The 20,620-nt window shown below is 61.3% G+C and overlaps 1 protein-coding gene across 3 annotated transcripts; it reads right to left on the bottom strand.

Annotated features, from left to right (window-relative positions):
- Positions 1 to 555: 555 nt before the first annotated feature.
- On the bottom strand, positions 556 to 13,394 carry L1CAM (L1 cell adhesion molecule). 3 transcript variants are annotated; one of them, XM_063083409.1, is made up of 28 exons: positions 13,319 to 13,394; positions 10,366 to 10,380; positions 9,663 to 9,768; positions 9,245 to 9,447; positions 8,328 to 8,450; positions 8,064 to 8,234; positions 7,659 to 7,770; positions 7,317 to 7,501; positions 7,013 to 7,144; positions 6,748 to 6,891; positions 6,170 to 6,281; positions 5,907 to 6,073; positions 5,648 to 5,804; positions 5,303 to 5,427; positions 5,059 to 5,169; positions 4,599 to 4,796; positions 4,273 to 4,343; positions 3,872 to 4,094; positions 3,153 to 3,268; positions 2,754 to 2,955; positions 2,548 to 2,670; positions 2,291 to 2,461; positions 2,079 to 2,198; positions 1,821 to 1,976; positions 1,566 to 1,700; positions 1,347 to 1,419; positions 1,250 to 1,261; positions 556 to 784 (listed from the first exon to the last, which is right to left on the bottom strand). In XM_063083409.1, the coding sequence occupies exons 1-28, from the start codon at positions 13,392 to 13,394 to the stop codon at positions 556 to 558; spliced, it is 3,768 nt and encodes a 1,255-aa protein (XP_062939479.1). The 3 variants fall into 3 exon arrangements, with proteins under 3 accessions (XP_062939479.1, XP_062939480.1, XP_062939481.1); XM_063083410.1 differs by lacking the exon at positions 1,250 to 1,261; XM_063083411.1 differs by lacking the exons at positions 1,250 to 1,261; positions 10,366 to 10,380.
- Between the last annotated feature and the right edge of the window lie 7,226 nt (positions 13,395 to 20,620).

The following is a 20,620-nucleotide window of genomic DNA, read 5'->3' on the forward strand; positions in this document are numbered from 1 at the left end:
CTGGGCTCTCCGGATGGCCTCCCCTGCACCCATGGCCAGCCTGCCCAGCTCTCATCCCGGTTGGAGTAGAGATGGCGAAGGAAAGGGAGCTGATGGTGGGGACACCAAGTTCTTTCCCCAGTCCCAGCCAGGGTGGCCAAGGACGGGCTGGGGGAGGGGCAGGCACCAACCCTGGTCCTGAGGAGGCCACCCCTACTTCCTCTGCCCCACACCACAGCCCCTCTGCCCAAACAGGCTGGCAAGGCAGCACCCGAGGGCCCTGATGTGTGGGTGATCTGCCCCAGAGCAGGGGCAAAGCAGCATGTGCCCAGGAAGGGGTGCAGCTGGGTTTTGGCAATAAAGTGGGGACCGGGTGGTAAGAAGGGGATTAGAGGCAGTGATTTCCTCTCCTCTGCTCCAACTCAGGCCTCCCAGGGGCCTGCCGGAGTGGGAGGGGCCTCCGTCCCCAGGTCAGGGGCGCAGCGCGGGCAGCAGGCTGGGGCGTCTTGGCCTCTGGCTCTCCTTTGCCTCCGGCCCTGGGCCAAGCCCTGCCTCAGCACAGCTGGCTGGACCCCACTATTCCAGGGTCACGGCAGGGTTGATGGGGGAGGTGGCTCCTGAGCTGTCGTTGCCTCCTGCCGCCTCCTCCTTCTTGCCACTGTACTGGCCAATGAAGGAGCCATCCTCGTTGAACTGGACGTCCACGCTGCCCCCGTAATCGGCCAGGCTGTCGTCACTTCCCAGCGGCTTGATGTCTCCGTTCAGAGACGGCTGGCTGCTGCCGAAGGCCTTCTCCTCGTTGTCACTGCAGGGGCAGACGGCACAGTGGCTGTGGGAGGGCTGCTGAGCCCGGGCAGGGGCCCTGGCCAGGGCAGGGCAGTTTCCCACCCGCCTTCCATGTGCTCTGGCCCCAGGGGCAGCTCCAGGGGTCTCATCCTTGACACATACCCAGAAGGGCAGGCGACATGTACCCACCAGGGAAGCCAGGCTCCTTGCCTGGTCCCCTGGAGATGTATATGTGATCCTGACGGGGACACCAGGCCAGCTGTCAGCCCTTGCAGTGTACCCACTGTTTGGGGCCTCCCTTGGGGAGAGGGGGCTGGGAAGGGGACAGGCGGGCCCAGAAGCTGGGATGTCAGCGTGGGGAGGAGCTGGGGCATGTTGGGAGCTGCCAGGCAATCAGGGGACAGGGGCACTCTCAGGCATGCACTGTCCGCAGGGGTCCCTGCCATCGGGGTCTGACAGCCCACGGCCACCATCCCCACCTTACCTCTCCAGGGACCTGACGTCGTCCGGCAGCACAGAGGAGAGAGAGGGTGAGGTGACAAGTCAGGGTGGGGCGCGCGCAGCCCCGCCCGCCCGCTCACCTGTACTCCCCAAACGTCTCGTCTTTCATGGGTCGGGCCTCGGAGTCCACCTGGGTGTCCTCCTTGTCCTTCACTGGAGACACACAGAGAGGGGCCAGCTTCCTCTCCTCCCCAGCCTGAGGCTGGGGGGTCAAGAAGCCCTCCCGGGTGGGCCCCATGGCCCAGCCGAGGCCCCCGGCCCGCCTGCCCTGCCCGCGCGTCCTGGGGGTCGGGAGGTACCCGAGTACTTGCCGCCCTTGCTGCGCTTGATGAAGCAGAGCGCGAGCAGGATGAGCAGCAGCAGGATGGCGGCGCTGACGAAGCCGATGAACCAGCCCTCGCTGGTGAAGCCGGCGGCCGGGAGTCTCGTGCGGCCTGAGGGAGGACGGGAGGGCAGAGGGCGCAGAGCCCGGGCCGGGGTGAGACTCGCGGGCCGGGGTGAGACTCGCGCACCAGTGCTGGGACAGGGGCCACCCCGCAGGGCAGGCGCCTCACCCGTGCCGTTGGTCTTGACGGCCATCTGGTGCAGGAGCACCCGCTCCCGCAGCAGGCGGATCTCGTAGTCGGTGTCGGGCTGCAGGTCCCACTGCGTGTACGAGCTCTGGTTGTAGCTGACGTACTGCGGCCGCAGCGGGACGCCCGCCGGCTCCTCTGCGCCGAGAGAGGGCAGCCGGGGTGAGCGCGAGGGCGGGCGGCCCCGCCGGGCGGGCAAGACCCCCGAGCCCGCCGCCACCGGGCCCCTCTCGTACTCACCTCCCAAGGCTTTGAACCAGATGTGGAACCCGAAGTTGCACTGGCCCTCCTTGGGAACCCAGGAGACGACGCTGTAGTTCTCACCTGCCGTGGCCGAGATGTTGCCAAAATCCGGGATCCCTGGAGGAGCGGGGGTGAAAGGAGGGTGTGCGGCCCACCAGGCAGCCTCAGGCCCACCCTCCTGGGCCCGGCAGGACCTCCCTCCAGCTCACCCAAGGCCATGGTGCCTCCTTCCCGCACAATGGCCTCGCCAGGGCCCTCCTTCGTGGTGGCCTGAAGCTGGAATTGGTAGCGCAGGTGGGGGCTGAGGTTGGTCAGGTTGTGTGTCCGAAGCTCGGGGTCCGGAAGGTCGAAGGACAGCTGCTCCTTGCCCCCCTCAGCCACTGCGGGGACAGGCAGGGCGTTGGTCTTGGCTGCCAACTCTGCCCCTCCCACGCCCCTCGCCCTGGCCACTGGCCACTGCACGCACGAGGGTGGTAGGACAGCACGTAGCCGGTGAGCACGCCGTTGTGGCTGAGAGGCGGCTGCCAGTGCAGCAGGAGGCTGGTGTCCGACTGGCACTCCACGTGCAACGCCTCGGGGTGGCCAGGCACTGCGGGGCAGACACGAGCGGCAGGTCCTCGCCCAGGTCCAGGAGGAGGGGCCAGGGATGGAGGCATGGGGGGCAGGACTCACCTCCCTCTGGGGTGCTGAAGGTTAACTCGCTGGCGGGTCCCAACCCCCGCCCGTTAAAGGCCTGCACCTCCAGATGGTAGGAGCTGTAGGGCCTCAGGCCACCAAGGATGACGCTGGTGGTGTTGGCGGGCACCACCACATGGTTTTTGTGGACGTGCCTCTTGCTGTGCTTCCTCTGACTGCCCTCCCACCAGTACGTCACCTGCACAAGTGGACAGGAGACCTCGTACGTAGGAGTAGAAGGTGTCCAGTAGGGCCCCCCAGCGCGTGCTCCCCACCACCCTCGATGGGGACCCTTTCCTCCCAACCCAAGACTTCCAGCAGGGCAGGTGGCAGAGCCCTGCCCCCACTCCCGTCACTCACCCCAGGGATTCCCCACCCCACCCCTTGGACCCTTACATTGTATCCCCTGAGGTGGCCCTTGACCTGGGCCAGGTCCACAGGCCGCCACCTGACCAGCACTGTGCTTGAGTTGAGGATCTTGATGCCTTCCAGCTCAGGGCTCGCCTGGGGGTCTGGAAACAGCCACTGACTTGGAGAGAGCCTCAGGCCCTTCCCCCGGCCCTGAGGCCAGCCCGAGGCCTCCCACAGGGGAAGGACTGCGGGTTGGATTTGGATGCGGGGAGTGGGGGCAGTCTGACGAGCAGCAGGACGTTTGCATGGTCTCAAGGTCTCTCCCTGGACTGCTCATTAGCTGCAGAGGTGAAAATAGTAACTACCCCCAAGGAGAAACCTGACAAAACCTTGACCAGGTGATCAACGTTCACATCTGGTAATGCTGCAGATTCAAGGAAACAAAAGAGGCAAGAGCACCAGATGCTTGTACTAGATCCCCGCGCCGCAGGGAGGGAATGCTGTAGAAGACGGCATCGGTGGATACCATGAGAATAGCGACTGCCAGGTACGGAAAAGTGTTGTGTCGGTGTGAAGCGTCACTCCCGTTATGTACGAGAATGTCCTTATTCGCGGGAAATGCGCACTGAAGTATTCAGCGATGGGGGCTGGCGCGCTGGGCGGGCATGGGCCGCGCATGCGCACACAGCAGTGCGCCCCGCGGCTCAGTCTGGGTGTGGGCGGGGCGGGGCGGGGCCGGGGGCGGGGCCTGGCCCAATACTCACAGTCCTCCCCGGAGTAGCCAATGGTGACCTGGGGCTCAGGGCCCTTGCCCTGGCTGTTGACGGCCTGGACTTTGATTTCATAGGGCACAAAGGTGGACGTGTTGGACACCACCAGGAAGGAGTCGCTCACAATCTGTTCCTGCCAGGCCCCCCGTGTCCCCTGAGGGCGCCACTGCACGCGGTACTGAACCTGGGGGGCGTTCCAGTCCATCCACCGGAGCGGCTGAAGCGGGGCAAGCAGAAGAGCAGTTGGTTGGCCAAGAGCACCCGCCTTCTGTGACCCCCCAGCCCTGACTGGCATCCCCAGTCATCGGCGGCCTCCTCAGCACAGCCAGGGGGGAGCAGCAAACACCTGGGTCCCGGCCTCCTGTCCAGGGGCGAGCTCGTCCAGGGACCCTCACCTTCCACGTGATGACCATATTGTTAGTCTCATTCCCTTCCCCCTTCACGTCCACAGGGTTCTTCTCTGGGGCTGGAAAGTAACGTGTTAACACATCAACACTGCAGCCTCCTGCCAGGGGCTGCGAAGGCCAGGACTAAGGAACAATTAAATGGCCCATTCTGGCCCTGGAAGCCATGAACCAACAGCCCCAAGAGAGCCCAGCACCCCCAACTCCCCCTGGAGCTTGAACACAGCGCCTCTTTAGGCCCTCCCGTCAGAGCCTGGGGCCCTGGCCACTGGTGCTCCCTTCCAGGTGGCACGGGAATGACCACCACTCTGGCTCACCTGCCTCAGGTGTGACCACAGTCTCAGAGGCGGGGCTGGGCTCCCCGGGGCCGTATTTGTTGATGGCAGTAACCCTAAAGGTGTAGTGGACATAGGGCGACAGCTTGAGGGTGGTAGAGGTCTGGTTCCCTGGTACCTTGCCCAGACTGTACCATTTCTCAGGCGCCATTTCCTTGTCCTCAAATTCAATGTCATACTCTGCCAAGAAGAGAACCAGCAATGGAGTAATCGGCATGTGGCTTAGGGGAAGGGTAGTGGGGGTGTACGAGTCTGGCTCTCTGTGGGCACCTAAGCCAGTTGGCATTTCCAGACTCGCGTGAGGAACCATGAACCCCTGAACACAAGCGTGTCCACTATGGCGGGCAGTCCTGAAGCCACGACCCCAGGATGGAGGACTCGGGAGGAGGAAGGGCTGGCAGTGGTGACAAGGGGGAGGTGGCACCACACTTAGGTCTCTTACTCTCGATGGGGGCATTGTGGTCTTCAGCGGGGCTCCAAGATAGGCGCATCTGGCTCTGCTTCAGCAGGTGCCGATCAGACAGCTCCAGCTGAGGCACCGGCCCGGGGCTCCCTGAGGGCCATTGGAGGGTGGATTCTCTGGCCCCCTCAAGAGCCATACCCCCCCAACTTGAAAGGGCCTGGCAATATGAGCCTGGGCCCCCTCATGCCCCCAGGCTGTGCGCCCACACCATCCTAGGACTTACCCACCACCAAGAGCTGTGCCCTGCTCTCCACTGCGTCCAGCTCGGTGCTGGCCACACAGCTGTAGTTACCCTGGTCACTGTAGTCCAGGCTGTGGATGACCAGGCGCCCGTCCTCTATGAAGTACCTGTGAGGGACCACGTTTGTCCTTCAGCTCCCAGCAGAGCCATCAATCACTTCCCTGCCAGCTTGGCTCCTCTCCCCTCCTCCTCACCTACCTCCTTTTCCCCCTCCTGCCAGAACCTTCCCCCTCAAAGCAGGGAGCTCCCCTCATGGACAAGCCTGGCGCTTTCAGGTTTTCCCACTCTGCCCCTTCTACCAAGCCCAGGTTGGCGCTGGGTCCTCACTTGTCACTGTCCCCAAGCTCCTGGAGGTCTCGACCATCCACACGCCAAGTGATGCTGGGCTGCAAGGAGGGGTCAAAGGAGGCCTGGCACGTGAATGTCACCCTTGAGCCTTTCTTCTCGATTGCACTCAGGGGCCCCTGTGTGATCTGAGTTGCATCTGAGGAAAGTGAAAGGGAAGGAAGGTCACTCTGATATCCTCCAGAGACCCTGACCCTCCCTCCCAGAGGTGCCGCCAGTAATGTGGGGGGAGTCATCTGACCTTTAACCTGCAGGTTAGCCACGATGGTCACATTGTTTTGGTCATTGGCAGCTTGGCAGAAGTAGCGTCCAGTGTCATTGGCCTGGAGGTCACGGATGCCCAGGGTCCCATTGGCATAGGGGAAGAAGCGTTCATCCTGAAGCACTGTTGTCCCTTCCTCGTCCAGCCTAGATGAGCAGGGTGGGCCTGGCTCAGACCCACTGGCCTGGGCTCCCTGGGCCACATGTGGCTGAGAGATCCCCCTACTGGGATGGAGCGCTCACCACTGGACGCTGGGCACAGGGGCTCCGAAGGCCTTGCACAGAAGGTAGGCAGTGCTGCCCTCGACTGCCATGTACGTCTGGTTGTTCCCCGTCAGGATCTTGGCTGGCAGCTCTGGGGAGGAATGGCCTCAGGAGACAGGAGCCAGTACTGTCCCCCGGCATCCTCAGGCCCCCAGAGCCCGGCACATCTTGCTTCCCTGCTCCCAGCTCCCGCCTTCAGACGCCCTGTCCCCTCGGCCGTGGATGTGCTTCTGGTCCCAGCCATCCAAGTTTTACCAATTATCCAAGACCCAGCTGGCACTTTGCCTCTTCCAGAAAGCCGCCTCGGCCCAGCCCCTAGTCTTCCCTGAGGCTCAATCCTGGCAACAAGACCCTGCCCTGCCTCCACCTCCCCCAGCTGTGAGAGGGTTGGGGAGAGATGGGGACAAAGGTCTTAGCAAGGAGAGAGACAGCCCCAGTAGGCTGAGGACACACCAGCTGCTGGCTGGGCCGTTCCGGTGGCTTTGCCCAGTGGGCTGCAGAGACCGACTGGGAGTTAAGAGCGGGCAGGGGGTCAGGGCGGCGTGGCTGGCACTCACGGACAACATAGATGTAGGCATTGGCCAGCAGGAGCCCGTGCCGGTTGCGGGCCTCGCACTGGGTCACCATCGTGTCACTGGGCTGCACGTTGCTCAGGATCAGGGCGCCACGCTGGATCCGGTACTTCTGATCTTTGGCCAGCTCTGTGCGTGCAGCAGGTGGGGCCCCAGAGGTGAGCTGCGCTGAGGCCCCTCCTCAGCCTCCTCTTCCTCTTCCCTCACAGTGCCCAGGGTCACCACACTCCCTGCCCCTGCCTCTGCTCACCCTCCACGGGGATCCCATTGATTCTCCAGGTGACCTCTGGTTGGGGTCTGCCCTGGACTTGGCAGTCTAGGCGGGCGGTCTCTCCTGGCCCGTACAAGTGGCTCTGGGGCTTGTGCAGCCAGTACGGGGCAGCTGCGAAGAAGGGGAGAGCCGCCCTGAGCCCGCAGCATGCAGCTAGCTCTTGCCCTCAGCACAGGCCCTGCCCTGCCCCGTGCCAGTGGCTGTCACAGGCAGCCAACCCGGGAGATCATTCTGGGGAGCCTGGGGCAACCGGGGGCAGGCATGCTTGGCAGAGGCTTCATACCCTCCACAGTGACGTAGTAGGTGTGCCGGGCACTACCCAGCGAGTTCTCGGCCAAGCAGCGATACTCGCCGTCGTCCTCCTCGCCCACATTCTGCAGCTGCAGGGTCCTGTTGTGGTTCTGGTAAGTGATGCGGTCGGCCGGCATGGGGCCGCTGGGGCGCAGCCACTTGATGGTGGGCGTGGGGCTGCCCGGGGGCCATGGTGCAGGGAGGCCAAGGGAAGACAGCAGAGGAGAGAGAGGACAAGGCTGCTCACCCCAGCCCCCCAGCTGAGACCCGAGTCCCCGCTGGGGCCACCCAGCCCTAACCCTCACCCTCCCTCGCCCTGGGTGCCCAGACTCACAAGCCCTCGGCGATGCACTCCAGGACCAATGGCTGGCCCTGCAAGGCCACCAGGTGGCTGCTGGAGTTGGTGGGGAGGAGCAGGCGTGGCTTCCTGTCAATCATGCTGTTGGCTGCCAGGAGAAAGGGGGTGGGTGGCCTGGCCCACTTCTCCCTCCACCCATGGAGTCACACTGCTGGGTGACTCTGGACACCCCAGTGAAGCCCTGGGGCCTCTGTTTCCTCCTCTGTTAAAGAGAATGCCCCATCTCTGCTCTTGCTGCCTGGAAAAGGGTCACGGCAGGGTCAAGGCAGGGGTCAAGGCAGGAGCCAAGCTGTCCTGGAAGAAGATTGGGAGGTATAGTGGGAAGGGCCATGCCTGAGGGTGAAAGAGGAGTGGGGGGGTGTCAGAGCCTTCGGGACTCACTGGCCTTGACCCGGAGGTCAATGGGTTCCTTTTGAATAATGGTTCGGGTGCCCGGGAAGTGGGCGTGACAGATGTAGTCTGAGTGGTTGTCCGAGGTGAGCACATTGGCAAAGTAGAGGTTGCCGTTCTGGCCCATTGTCACCCGCTCATCCTGTTTGATGTGCAGGATCTCTGTGGGGGCAAGGAGGCAGAGGCCAGGACCCCCGTGTGGGAAGACTCCCGCCGGCAGCCCGGCCCTAGGCAGCAGCCCCTGGCGGCACCCACTGCTGTTCATCCAGTAGATCCGGAGCGGCTCTGCGCTGGGTGGAGGGTGACAAGGCAGGACCACCGACTCCCCTTCCTCCACTTCCACTGGTTTCACCGTCTCCTTTGGCCACTTGGGGGCACCTAGAAGGGACAGTAAGGCTGACATTTTCCTCCCAGCAGAGGAAGTGCAGGACAGGAGAAAGGAGGAGGAAGGCGATCCTGGGGAGGGGCAAGGGGCCTAGGTCTGGCGCTCCCAGGAAGGAAGAGCCCCCCACGGTGCGGGGAGAATGGGTAGGGGGAGGGGAGGTGCTGCAATGGGGGAGGGGAGCTGAGGACGATGCGGGAGCCACAGACCCTTCCATCATCCTGACACGGAAACCAAGGCAACGGTTCCCGAGGTAACCAGAGGGGCGGGGAGGGGAGAGGAGGGGAGGGCGCTCAGGAGGCAGAAAGCTCGGGGAGGATGGAACGGGGAGGGAAAGCCCCAGGGAAGACAGAGCCGAGAAGGACAGAGAAGCAGAGTCGGGGGAGAGGGGTGCGGGGAGACGGAGAGTGGGAGGGCAGAGGGCACAGGGGTCAGATGAATGGGGCACATGGACAGAGGCGACCCGAGAGTGGTGGAGAAGCAAAGGGGGACAGAAACACAAGCCACTAAGCCCAAGCCAGGGCAGTGACTCAGACAGACAGGGCTGGCCAGAGGGAGGGACAAAGCAGGCCCTGAACCAGTCATCTGCCCATTTAGCCAGCCCCCAGCCCACGCAGCTGCAGCTCCCGCGAGGCAGACACTGAGGAAGACTGAGAGGGAAGGGGATGCGGTGACCGGGAGCACAGTGGGGGAGCTGGCAGGGCACCCAGGCCCCTTGCATGCTAAGCAGCCAGCTGAGGGAGCGTCTCATGTGCCCCAGGCCCTCCCGGGTCCCCGCAGCACCGCGCACCCTCGGCCATGAGCTGGATCTCGTGCGACATGGCAGTGCCCAGCTTATTGCTGGCAAAGCAGCGATAGATGCCCTGGAACCTCTGGGCAAAGTTGGTGTTGTTGCCAGTGATGGTGAAGGAGCCGGAGTGAGGCGCCTGTTGCACGGTCACACCCAGTTCCTCCTTGGGTTTGAAGTGGACGCCATCCTTTGTCCAGCGGAACCTGTGGGCAGAAAAGGGCTCAGAGGCCTTGATCCCGGGACAGGGACTGGAAGCAGCCAGGGGGCCCTGGTGGAGGGACCAGGAGAGGGCAAGGACTGGGTGCTGAGGGAGGTCTGGGGCTTCTGGGCTCAGAATTAGGTGGCACAGGGAGATGTAAGGGCTGGAGGCTGAGGTCAGCAGGCAGCAACAAGGGTTTAGAGGGCAGAGGTCACTCACTGCACTTCAGGTTTGCCACTGGCCTCACACTTGAGGCTGATGTCATCTGTGGGAAAGACAACCAGGCGCCGTGGAGACTGTTCTGTGATGACGGGTGGCTCCATCACTGGGGACAGGATGGGGAGAGTGGTGGTGAGGATGGTGCTTGGCTCGCACCATGGCCTGGACCCCTGTCCCTTCATGAGGGTAGCAGGGTCTGCAGCCCTTAGAGGCCCCATGGCCATAGGGGGGAGGGAGGGAGGGAGGGCTTGCAGGATGTGAAAAGAGGGAGCAAGAAAGGGACACAGGTAGGAGGAGATAGGGACGAGAAGACAGCAGCAAAAGCTGCAAAGAAAGACACATGAGAGAGAGATGAAGGGTGTGACAGAAAGAAGAGAGGGTAACAGCCAGACACACAAAACCAAGAAGGACAAAGCCCTGACAGGGAGAGAGGGGACCAGAGAGGAGGACTGAGGGACAGAGAGTGGCGAGCAAAGCCAGGTGAGAGGAGAGACAGAGCAAAGAGCCCCACACAGGTGACAGAGAGGAAGAGCCGTAGGATTGAGATGGCTGGAACAGGGACCCAAGAGGCAGAAAAGCCAGCTCCCTGCCTGCACGCAGCACCCGGTACCCGGCATGCAGGGAAAGCTGAACTGGGCTTGGCCAGGGGCCCACTCCCTGTCTTTGGCCTTCTGGAAAACCCTCAACCCCTCCCCCAACTTACCATGGTATCCTTCATCTGAGGCATCCGGGCAGCGGGGGAGAGAAGGGAGAGACATGCTGAAAGGCAGCCCCCTGGGGCCGATGGCAGGGAAAGGGGAGAGAAGGCTGCGACGCTGGCAACAAGGGGCACACGCGGGCCTGCAGTAGTGGCAGGTCAAGCCCAGGGACACAGGACAGAGCCTGGATAACTCATCCTCGGGCAGGGCGCTGCCCAGGGAGAGGGGCTCCCCAGAGAGAGACAAAGGCTTATAGGCTCAGGGGGAGCCAGGCCGGGGCTCCAGCGTGCAGGCAGAGGGAAATCCTTGCCTTTAACAAGGAGCTTCCCTGCAGCCCCCTGGCAGGGCCAAGGGCCTGCAGAACCAACCCCCACAGCGCCCAGGATGCCTCGGAAGGTTGGGAGGCAGACCGCCTGGGACGCCTCCCCTGCTCCAGCCCACTTCCCTCCTAATCCAATTAGCACAGCTCAGTGTTTTCAATTACTAGGCCCGGCCTTCAGAGCCCAGCTGCCCCTCCCCCTCAAACCCTCCCAAAGTCCCTGCTGCATCTGAGTTTCCCTAGCCCGCAGGGCCAGCACCAGCCCTTCTTCCTTCCTCCCAGCAGCCACCAAGCTCCCCGGGGCAGAGGCCAGAGAAACTGCACCAGCCCCAGGGCTCAGACCAGCACTGGCCAGGGTGGCCCAGAGGAAGGCAGGCCAGGAGGGAGGGAGTGCGGGAGGGACGGGAGGGGAGCAGTGGGCTGCCTCTGAATGCTTTGTCTCTGCAGAAGACCTCAGTGTAAGGACCCCCGGGAGAGAAAAGGGGGCTCCCTGGGGACACTACAGTGGGCCTTGAGCTGGGGAGGGGCCAGTGCAGAGCAAGAGACAATGACAGAGAAGACAAGATGTGGAAAATCAACTCAGTGGAGGAAGCAGGAAAAAAGACAAAGGAGCTGGAGTGGCTGGGGAGGGAGAGATGAAGGGTGGGTTCCAACAAGGAGGCCTCCGGCCACTGCAGCCGCCCACTATACCTTACAGGGTCTGTAACAGGTGCTGGTCAGTGCCTGGGGCAGCCTCGGGGCTGCTGTAGTCTTGGGCCTATTTCTCTCTCCCCACTCCATCTTTCTCTGATTTCTCCCTGCCCCCACCACACACACACACACTGGTCAAGAAGGCCCAGCCCACCTGGTAGGACAGGCTGATGCACAGGGTAAGGCCCTGGCATTGCAAACCAGGACGCAGGCCCTGAAAAGCAAGTGAGAGGAGGCGGGGAGAGGAGGAGGACGAGTGCATGTCTATGAACGTGCGAAAGTGGGGGTGCAGGCACTTGCGTGGCCCCCTGGGGTGTGCTGCAGCAGGCTCTGTGAGTATCCGCCAGTGGGTTTGCATGTGGTTATGACTTGCCAGAGGACATCTGTTGGCCTGTTCGTGTAAGCCTGCCTTGCAGTGCCCAACGTTCTACTGTATATCCACCTCTGGGCCTGTGTGTCTAAAAACCTCACTTGTGTGTGTTTCTGTTTGTGTGGCCCCTCAGTGTCTCTGCCCCTTTCATATCACTGCACCTGGTTGGATAAGGTGACTGGTTCATCTGTGTCCACCCCAACGTGTGTGTCCATTTGAACCTGTGGCGGGCGAGTCTGCATGGGCGTGACTGTGTGGACCTCTATGAGCATGTTTAAGGCGGCATCCCCAACAGCTGTCCTGTCAACCCCTCTTTACCTCCTCCAAACCCTCACTGCCCCTGATGCCAGGTGCCTCCCGAACCCACCTCTCTCAGCCACTCTTCCATTCCTGGCACAGTCTTCTCCACCCTAGCCCCCAGCTTGTCTCTCAGTGACACTGACCTCTTCCATGTACAGGCTGGGAGACAAAGGTGGCAAGGTGAGGTGGGGAAGGGATTGGAGTCTCGTAGCTAAAGAGACACAGATGCCCTCACACATGATACCCTGTGAAATGCCCACTCACAAAGTCTAACAGCCACTTAGCGCAGCGTATTGGCAATTCTTGCCTACAGTCAGGAGAAAACACCACACAGTAACAACACCCCCCACGTGCAAACGTGTACTCAGTTTCAGCCCCACTCACACATACAACCACTATAATCAAATGTTGCACTCAAATACCTCCAGACCTTCAGCAACTGGGTCGATAAGTAATAGCTATTAGTGACTCACAAACTTACCCATATAGGAAATCAAAATCACATTCACAAATATCCATGCTTAGTCAATCACAATCACACACATTCACACACACAAATATACAGTCTGCCCAACTCACAAGCTCACACAAATACTCATGTTCTGTCACAACCCTACAGCCACACTCCCCAACACCCCCACACCTACCTGTGACTTCCCCCACAAATGTTGCAATCATAGACACGTGCTCCTGCAGCCCCACTGCCCAACCTCACCAAATAACTACACATCAAAAAGGATCCAGAAGGCTGCTGGGTGGGGGCCTGGTGTTTCCAAGGTGTCTCTTTCTGTCTCAGTTCACACAGGGCTACCAAGGGCCCACGATAGGAAAGAACCAGCTCAGGATTACCCAAGTGTACTCGGGGCAAGACTTGAATCCAGGCCTTTGCACAAGCTAGCTGAGGACTGGGGATGCCCCATTCTTCTGCCAGCCACACCCCTTTGGGGGGTGAAAGAGGAGTCGGAGTGGGGTGGGACGGGCAAAGGGAGAGCACACAAGAGGCCCAAGAAGGCGGCCCCTGCGCCGGGCCCGCTGTCCGTGGTGCTGAAACAACACCGGGACGCCCGCGCGTGTCCCTGTCCGTGGTGCTGACATACCCCGCGCCCTCTACCCTTTCTTCCAGAGGTACCCAGCGTACTGAGTACCTTCTGCCTACCCGTGCCCAGGAAAGGAGAGGGTGAGAGGTGAGGATCAGGTCTAGGAAGATGCGGAGGTAGACGATAAACGGGACCCAGCACAACGGCGAAGGGAGGCGCCGAGGCTCCCTTCAGCTACTCACATTCCTCAGGGATCTGGATGAGCAGGCAGGGGCTGCAGAGGAGGAGAGGCCACATGTACCGCAGCACCACGGCCATCTTCCCGGCTCGGCGGCCGGCGCGGCACAGCCGGCCGGGCTCGGCTCAGGATCCGGCTGGAGGGAAGGGGACTGGTAGGCGGCTTGGGGCGGGAGCTGGGGGGTGGGGGGCGTACTGGAAGTGGGGAGGAGGAAAGGGAAGGTGGGGAGAGGCGAGAGGAGAGAAGGACGGACGTTAGTGACTAACATTTGGGCGAGCCCGGGCTTCTGGCCCCGCCCCAGCCCCGCCCCCAGCCGGCTGGCTTCCCCGTCCCTCCCTCCTCACCCTCTCCACCACTTTGGAGAGAGAAACCTGGAAGAGACAGCCCTGGCTGGGCCTCCAGGTTGTCTTTCATTTCCTTCCTACTCTCTGTCTGCGCCTTCCCCGCCAGTTGCTTCCCCAGCACCAACTTGTTGCCCCAGTCAGCTCCCCTGTGCATGACACAGGAAGCTCTGTGCATGCCATCCCCATGTGTGTCTCAATGTGCCTGTGAGCAGGTGTCCGTGGGCATGTGTGTGGATGTGGATCTGCATGTGGGGAGTGAGCCAAATGTGCACATGCGTATTTATGTAGCGCTGTGCGTGCATGCATGAGAACGTGTGTATGTGACTTCTCTGAGAAGGGGTGCACTCACGAGTGACTGTGTGCTGGTGTCTGTGTCTGGGGGAATCAATACATGGTTCTGTTAGCTGTATGTGTGTGTGTCTTCTTGTGTGTCTGCTGTATGTATGTGTGTGGAGTGAATCCCCGAGTCTGCTATCTCTGTGTGCACACACAAGCGTGCACGCACACATCCGCAGAAAAGAATTCTCGTAGCCTCACTGTTGTGGCTTTCAGAGCCAACTGATTCCTGGGTGCTGTTCAGGCCTAAAAAGCTGACTGGTGGGGGAGGGGAGCTTGGAAAGTGGGATAGTAAAGGGAGGAAATGGGCCCAAGATGGCTGCATTTCACAGAACAGGTTCAGGAAAAGGAAGAATGGGGAAGGAAGAAAGTACCTCCCTGCTGTCCCTCAGCCCCCTGGGGGGCAATAGAAGTCACTGTGTCCTCCCTCCTTTCAAATGCTCCAGGCCAGGGTCAGGGCAGGGATCAGGGAAAGCTATGGGATTTTTCCCAAGACAGTGATTCTGACAGTCCCAGCTTCTGGGTCTTTTTCTGAGTCTTCAGGGTTCAACTGCTAGATGTGTCCACCCCAAACCCATGCAATGCCAGCCATGCCCACATTCCGCCTGCATGTAAGCGGCCCCAAAGACTCAGGGTCCGGGAGAGGGGCTCCTCTGACAATGACCACAACAGGAAACAGACTCTTGATTCCAAACCGAAAGGGACATGAGAGAGATGTGAGCAGTCAAAGTGCAGGAGAGGCAAGGGGTGTGTTGCTGGGTGACTGAGAGCTTGGAGGCTGGAGCCCCGGTCTGGAGGTCCTCACCAAATCCATACTGGGCATCCTGCCTGTGCCAAGCCAGGACCTTATCAAAAGGGTGACTGAGCCTCATCCAGAACACTAAAAGGGTGGATAGAGAGGCCTGGAGTGCCACGCGAAGGCATCTGGACTCTATCAAGAGGCAACCAGGAGCCACAAATCTGTTTGGTGTCAGGGGGTCACTCAAGAAGAGTGGTGAATGCAGCAGATGGCCTGGGGACTGGGCAGGGAGAATGGACAACAGCAGTCAGCTGGGAGCTCTCTGAATCTCCCACCCAAAGCTGGAGAGGGGGGTAGAGAAGCACCAGGATGGGTCAGTGTGGATGGCCTGGAGGCCAAGAGAATGACTTGGAGGGTAAGAAGTGGAGAATGAACGGCCATTTCTCAGCCTGGAAGAGCTGAGCTGGGGCCCAGACGGGAGGAGCAACAGTGGATCTGATCCACCACCACCCCTCCTCCCACAAAGCCAATGCGATCAGGGCGGGCCCCAGGCGGCCTTGGCCTCCACTTCAAGGCCTGTAGGAAGCAGTAGGAGACTCAGATCAGAGAGCAGACGATCAAACAGCAGCCTTGGGAGCTCTGAACACTGGTCTTGAGGGGGGAGGGGAAGGAAACTGGAGCAAGAGGAAGCTCAAAGAAGGACCCTCCGGCACATGGGGAGGCTTGGCTACTCTGCTGGAATGATTTCTGCCATGCCGGTTCTTCCATTTGTCCTCCAAATCTAGGTTCCTGGACGGTGTTTGGCATGTATACCTGGGGTGTGCATGCAGAGGAAACACAATATTCCCAACTCCCTGGTCCCTACTCTCTGCCCCATCCTAGCCCCATCCCAACTCCCCACAGCCTCACATCCAACCTCTTTTTTGGTCTGCTGGTATTTGCCACTGAACTCGCCACTACCCAGGGCACTCAGAGATGGGCAGGAAGGAACCAGAAGGCTGAGAGGCCCCTGACAGCTGGGAGGGGGCTCCCCCTCCTCCCCTCCCACTGCTGCTGGGCCTCTGATCTCTCACCGTTCCTCAGGCAATTACAGAGCAAGCGGCTAGGGTTGTCAGCTCAGCAGGCCCCTATCCCCCATCAGCATCATCAAGGGCAAGGGAGCAGGGGAAGGGGGGAGTGTTCCACAGATGGAGTCAAGGCCGGATCTGCCAAGGTGACAGACAGAGTGAGAAAGAGGCAGGAGGGAGCAGGAGAGGCTGAGAAGTGAGGCCAGGAACTGGAGACAAAGACAGACATTGGAAGACCTCGATAACCAAGATGGAGACTGTTAGTGAGACGGAGAAATCCAGAAACAGAGACCTGAGCAGCAGGCAGAGGGAGAGAAGAGGAAAAAGGAGTACAAAGGGCAAGACAGGCAAAGAAAGCGCTGCTGAGAAACGGCAGAAAGAGCAAGGTGAGGGGTGGGTTTGTGCGTGCGCGCATGCGCGCAGGCAGGCAGAGTGACGCCTCCTCAGCGTCCTTGTCCCTTGGGGGTGTGCCAGGGGAGGGGAAGAAAGGAACATGGGCCTGGGTCAGTGGAGGGGGGCTTCTTGGGCTTGGAGGTCAGGGCGGAGGGACAGAGTGAAGAAGCTGTGAGCTAGGGCCAGAGAGACAGACAAAGCCCTATAGCGACAGAGCGGCACATCCCTGCCCACTTGTGGCTCTGGAGCAAGGGGACGGTTGTAAGACAAGATAAATGACCCACTGCGGGCCAACTTGTGCAGTCCAGGGAACAGGTGGGGGCCTTGCAAGGGAGAGGATTGGGGGGAGGGAGAAGTACCCAGAGGATCCCAGGAGATCCTTCCCACATTGCTGCGGCGGCGCGGAGTAAGCAGCCGCCTGGCTGGGGGGAGGTGACACGCACGCACAGGCGCCACAGCGGTTGTGCGTCCGCGCGTGTGCATGCGCGTGCACGACTGTGTGCACGACTGTGTGCGAGACAAAGGTGGGGCCGCTCCTGAGTGAGTCCAGCCCGGACACCCCCTCCCCACCCCGCACTGGGCACAGGCGGAGAGAAAGGGCGTGGCAGGTACCCAGAGGGACAAGGCCGGGGAGACCCAGGGAGACCCAGTCAGCCTACAGGGAGGGGCTCAGCGAGGGCCCAGAGCAGCCCTGCCCCCCCCGAGCCCCACCCAGGGCCCTTGGGGAGCAGAGCACTGTCTGGAAGCGGCTTGTCCTGGAGCCTGGCTGAGACCTGGGCTGGCTGCTTCCCTTCCTGAGCAAGGAAACACACACACACACACACACACACCGTGGGAACCCCCAAGGGTGCCCTGTGTGCACACTGCACCCATGCCCGCCAGCTCACACACACACACACACACACCTGGGAACCTCCAAGGGTGCCCTGTGTGCACACTGCACCCATGCCCGCCAGCTCCCAGGTCCTGCCTGAGGTCCTTCTCAAAGGACAGGCAACAAGAGGGCCCTTCTGAGGAGGCGCAAAGAACCTCCTGGCCCTCTTGCCCTGTGTCTACACAGGGATGGCAGTGCCTGGGGACTAGCAGGCCAGAGTGGGGGCAGGGCTGGGGGCTCAGCACCTGGGTGCGTGGGAGGGTCAGAGTGTGGGTGCCAGGTCCATGTCCCTGTAGGCCTGGGGAGAGTGTAGGGGACTTGGAGCCTGTCAGTGTGTACATGAGGGTGCGGGTGTCACCCACACCCCATGCACCATGTCCCTTTAAGGCTCTCTCTCACCCTCGCCCCCAGGCTGTGGCTGGCGGGTTGCTATGGTGATGGAGCCCAACTCCCTCCCTAGCAGAGGTGGGGGAAGCCAAGAGGAAAGGCTTGCTGTAGCCTATTGGGTTATTTAGATAGGACATAAAGGAGGCTGCTCCAAGGAGCCCCACAGGTACCCTGGGGGCCCAGAAGTCTTAAAGGGCTACTGCGTGGTCCCCTGTGCTCCCTGGTTCACCCCTCCCAAAGGGGGGCTCCCAAGGCTGCGCCCTCAGCCCATTCATCCTGTCTGATGCTTTGGTCTCCAAGGCAACTACAGCTCACCTGTAAGGGACCATTCTGCTTAGAAGATGGGTAGGGGGTGGACAGAGCTTAACCCTTTGTGGGCGACTGGAGAAGGAAGGGAGGGCTGTCACCACTGGCTGGCCGCTCCCCACCCCCGTGATCTCACAGACGCTCTTATCACATACCGAGGGCTTTTCTAAGCGCTTTTCTGCACACAGACTCATTTAATCCTCAGAATTACCCCATGAACAAGGTGCTACCGTTATCCCCATTTTACAGATGAGGAAACTGAAGCTCAGAGAACCTGAGAGCTCCGTGCAAGGCTTAGCGCTGGCGCTCCCCAGGGGTGGCGCTCACCGGGAGCAGAGGACCTTGGCACCCTGACGCGTGTGCCTGCTTGGGCTCCCAGGGGGTCAGGGGCCTGGACGAGGATGGCCTCCAAGCCATCAGGCCCCCTCGGGAGGGAACTATTTGCTAGGCAGATGGCAGGCAAATGTGGGGGGTGGGGAGTAAGACCTTGGGATGGAGGCCATGAGGAAGCAGGATGTGACCGACATCACGTCTCAGCAAAGAGCAGGAACCCGACGCCAAGCAGTCTCTCCTGCCCCTCAGCTGCGGTCCCCTCGCCTGAGGCTCCGTGGGACTTTACTCCACGCCTCCAGCCGAGCACTCAGACAAATGAGGCAGCGGCGGGGAACAGGCCCCTCCCAAGCCCCTGGGCCCCCCAGCGAGCTAGGATGACCCCAGCACTGGAGGGGGCATCAGGGGCCAGGCCAGAGGGGGCTTCGTGCATCCTGCTCCTGGGGCTATGGGCTGCAGAACAGGCAGGCAGCATGGAGCAGGTGAGGGTGCCAAGCAGAGAGGGGCCCAGCCTGGAGCAAGGAGGGACCCTGGCCCACGCCTTGGGGTTTGCTGCTCAGATTGGCCAGTCCTGGGACACCTGGCCCAAGTGTGTTGGGGGGGCAGTGCCTGGAAATGTCTCAGACATTGCCAGGCCCCACCGGCCCCCTCGGGGCTCCCCATTCCCAAAGGGTTAGGGGGCAGGAGGGGACACAGGAAGCCTGGGGGTGGACAATGGAGCCTCTGTCCTCCCCAGGGCCTCAGCATTCCTAAGGCATGAACGCAGACAGCCAGGGGAGGGGGCCGCAAGCCTGTCCCCGTATCATGCAGCACTACATGCCAGCCACTGCAGCCACCATCCTCAGCCCCACCCTTTCCCAGCATAGGACCTGTTGGGCATCGGAGGGGACCCATGTGGGCACATGAGGATGTCTGCATGTGTGCTCTCTCTCATGACCACACACACACGAACGCATGCATGCAACCAGATATACGAGCCCCACACAGGCAAATAGGAATACATAGTGGAAGCTACACACACACACACACACACACACACACACACGCACGCACGCACGCGCGCCCAAAGCCTTCCCAGCAACCCAACTCTCCCATGCAAACCTCCGGACTGGGGCTGCCCTCTCCCTACATCTGCCTGGCACTGGATGCTGGGGACGGAGGGGCTCCTGGGGACTCATCCACTTCCTTCAAGCTCTATCCTCCGACTGACATTGAAATGGATGGGCTCAGAAGTCCCCTCTGGCTAGGTGCATGAAGCCCAGAATGCTGCCACCTCCTGCCCCACCCAATGCCTGGACTTCAGAGCTGCCCCTGCTGAGTTCAGGGGCCAGAGACCAGCGTGAGCTGCCAAGCAGGGGACAGTGGCTAGCATCCCTCTCCAGCTTTCCAACGTAGGGAGAACACAGAAGGGCTGAGGCAAGCTCCTGATGCCTTGGGTGGGGGGCTCTGGACAAAGAAAAGCTTCTAGAAAGACCAGCAGTCCAGACCCTCCTCCTGCAAAGGAACTCTCCACCCTGCCCCAGCTCCTCCCTCTCTCTCCAACCACAGCCTTTAGGAAGCCACAAAGACCCTGTTGATATCTGGGGAGAAGGCAGGCTGGGCTTGTTACCTCCCCCAGTCCTTGTCTGGCTGGTGGCCACCAGCACCCCCTATCCACCCTCCAGGTCAGACACAGCCCCCACGGGGGTCCAGGCCCAACCCAAAGGCCTGGAGCCCAGATGAAGTGTGCAGAGTGGCTGTGGGACAGGGCAGCAGAGAGCTGAGGCTTACACTCGGGGCCATCAGGGGCAAGGCATGGGCAGCTGGGCCCTGAGAGGAGAGGCTCTGGGGGTTGGGAAGAGGAACAGAGAGATAGAAGACAGACAAAAGGGGAAGCAGAGACCTGGCAGAGCCCGGGAAGGGGCGGGGCAGAGTGCTGCGCCCCTCACCCCCACATCGTGGGAGGCTGAGGAGAGAGCAAGTGGGCTAGGGGAGGCAGAAGGGGGATGTCTAGGATGGGCCACATCACAGCAAGGGGGACACAGAAAGATTTCGGGGGGCAGGGGCCCCATCTGGGGACCTAACCCCAGCCTTCCCAATCATGGGAGCAGGGGCAGGGCAAAGGCAGCAGCCCGCTCAGGACCCTAGAGGCCTTCAGACCGCCTGCTTTCCACCCCCCCCCCCCCGGGTCTAAAGCACAGGTCCAAGGCCCCACTCACACCCACAGAGGGAGCCCCATCCTGGCAGACCTCTGCACAGGACCCCGCCTCTACTGCACTCTCTCCCCCAGAACATGCCCCCCTGGAGCCTGGCCCTGTGCTGCAGGCAGTGACTGCAGTGGCCGGTCTGGGCTGCTGTGCAAGGCCACATGTCTGTCACTGCCCAGACGGTCACTCAGTTGCAGCCATTTCAAGTGGTACCAGAGACTGTTTGCCTTCAAAGAGACCTTGGACATAAACAGGTCTGCCTCTCATGGGACAGCAGAAAAAGCTGAAGCTCAAAGCAGGGAAGGGACTGACTGTCCCAAGTCACTGGCTGGGTAGGTAATAGC

Source organism: Cynocephalus volans, chromosome X (genome assembly GCF_027409185.1).
Source record: "Cynocephalus volans isolate mCynVol1 chromosome X, mCynVol1.pri, whole genome shotgun sequence".
NCBI classification, from domain to species: Eukaryota; Metazoa; Chordata; class Mammalia; order Dermoptera; family Cynocephalidae; genus Cynocephalus; species Cynocephalus volans.